Consider the following 589-nt stretch of genomic DNA (forward strand, 5'->3'; position numbering starts at 1 on the left):
GATGGGGCATTGGTGCTCCACTTTCCCCTGCCCTGTTTTACACCTTTCTTCCCCAGTTCCTGGAGTGGCCTGTGTGCCGTCCAACAGCCTCCGTGCTGTCGGAACACAAAAATTCAGCATATGTAGTGTGGGAGCGTGAGTGTGTTTCTGCGGGGCAGTCCCAGGCACTCTGTGTCATCTCCAGCACTGCTGCATCCAGCCTCTCCTGCCAGGAAGAAGCCAGGGACCAGAGATGAGCTCACACAGTGCCCCGTGGGGCCGAGCTGGTGACCCCTGCCCTGCTCTTTGGATCTGGGGTTAACTGACCTATTTGCCCTTGTCCCACAGGCAGCTGGCCCTGAAGGCCCTGAACGAGCGGCTGAAGCGCGTGGAAGACCAGTCCGCCTGGCCCAGCATGGAGGACGACGAGGAGGAGGCAGCAACAGCGGCAAAGGCCGACAGCCCACTGCTGCCTGACCCCAGCATGGCTGGAAAGGGCGCCGGGCAGGAGTCCAACCTCATCACCTTCCAGGATGCCCCGTCCCAGCTGTGACCAGCCGACACATCACCCCCCTCCTCACTGCCCCGCCTCCCTCGGAGGGCTGCCACA

The 589-nt window shown here is 62.5% G+C and overlaps 1 protein-coding gene across 1 annotated transcript in view; it reads left to right on the plus strand.

The window, feature by feature from the left end:
* TMEM115 (transmembrane protein 115) overlaps positions 1-532 on the plus strand; it is a gene marked incomplete at its 5' end in the record, with an annotated part of 1883 nt that extends 1351 nt beyond the window's left edge. The window contains 1 exon segment of the mRNA XM_010140796.1: positions 328-532. Within this exon segment, the coding sequence (XP_010139098.1) occupies positions 328-532 (205 nt within the window).
* Positions 533-589: the final 57 nt, after the last annotated feature.

Source organism: Buceros rhinoceros, unplaced genomic scaffold (genome assembly GCF_000710305.1).
Source record: "Buceros rhinoceros silvestris isolate BGI_N320 unplaced genomic scaffold, ASM71030v1 scaffold30177, whole genome shotgun sequence".
NCBI classification, from domain to species: domain Eukaryota; kingdom Metazoa; phylum Chordata; class Aves; order Bucerotiformes; family Bucerotidae; genus Buceros; species Buceros rhinoceros.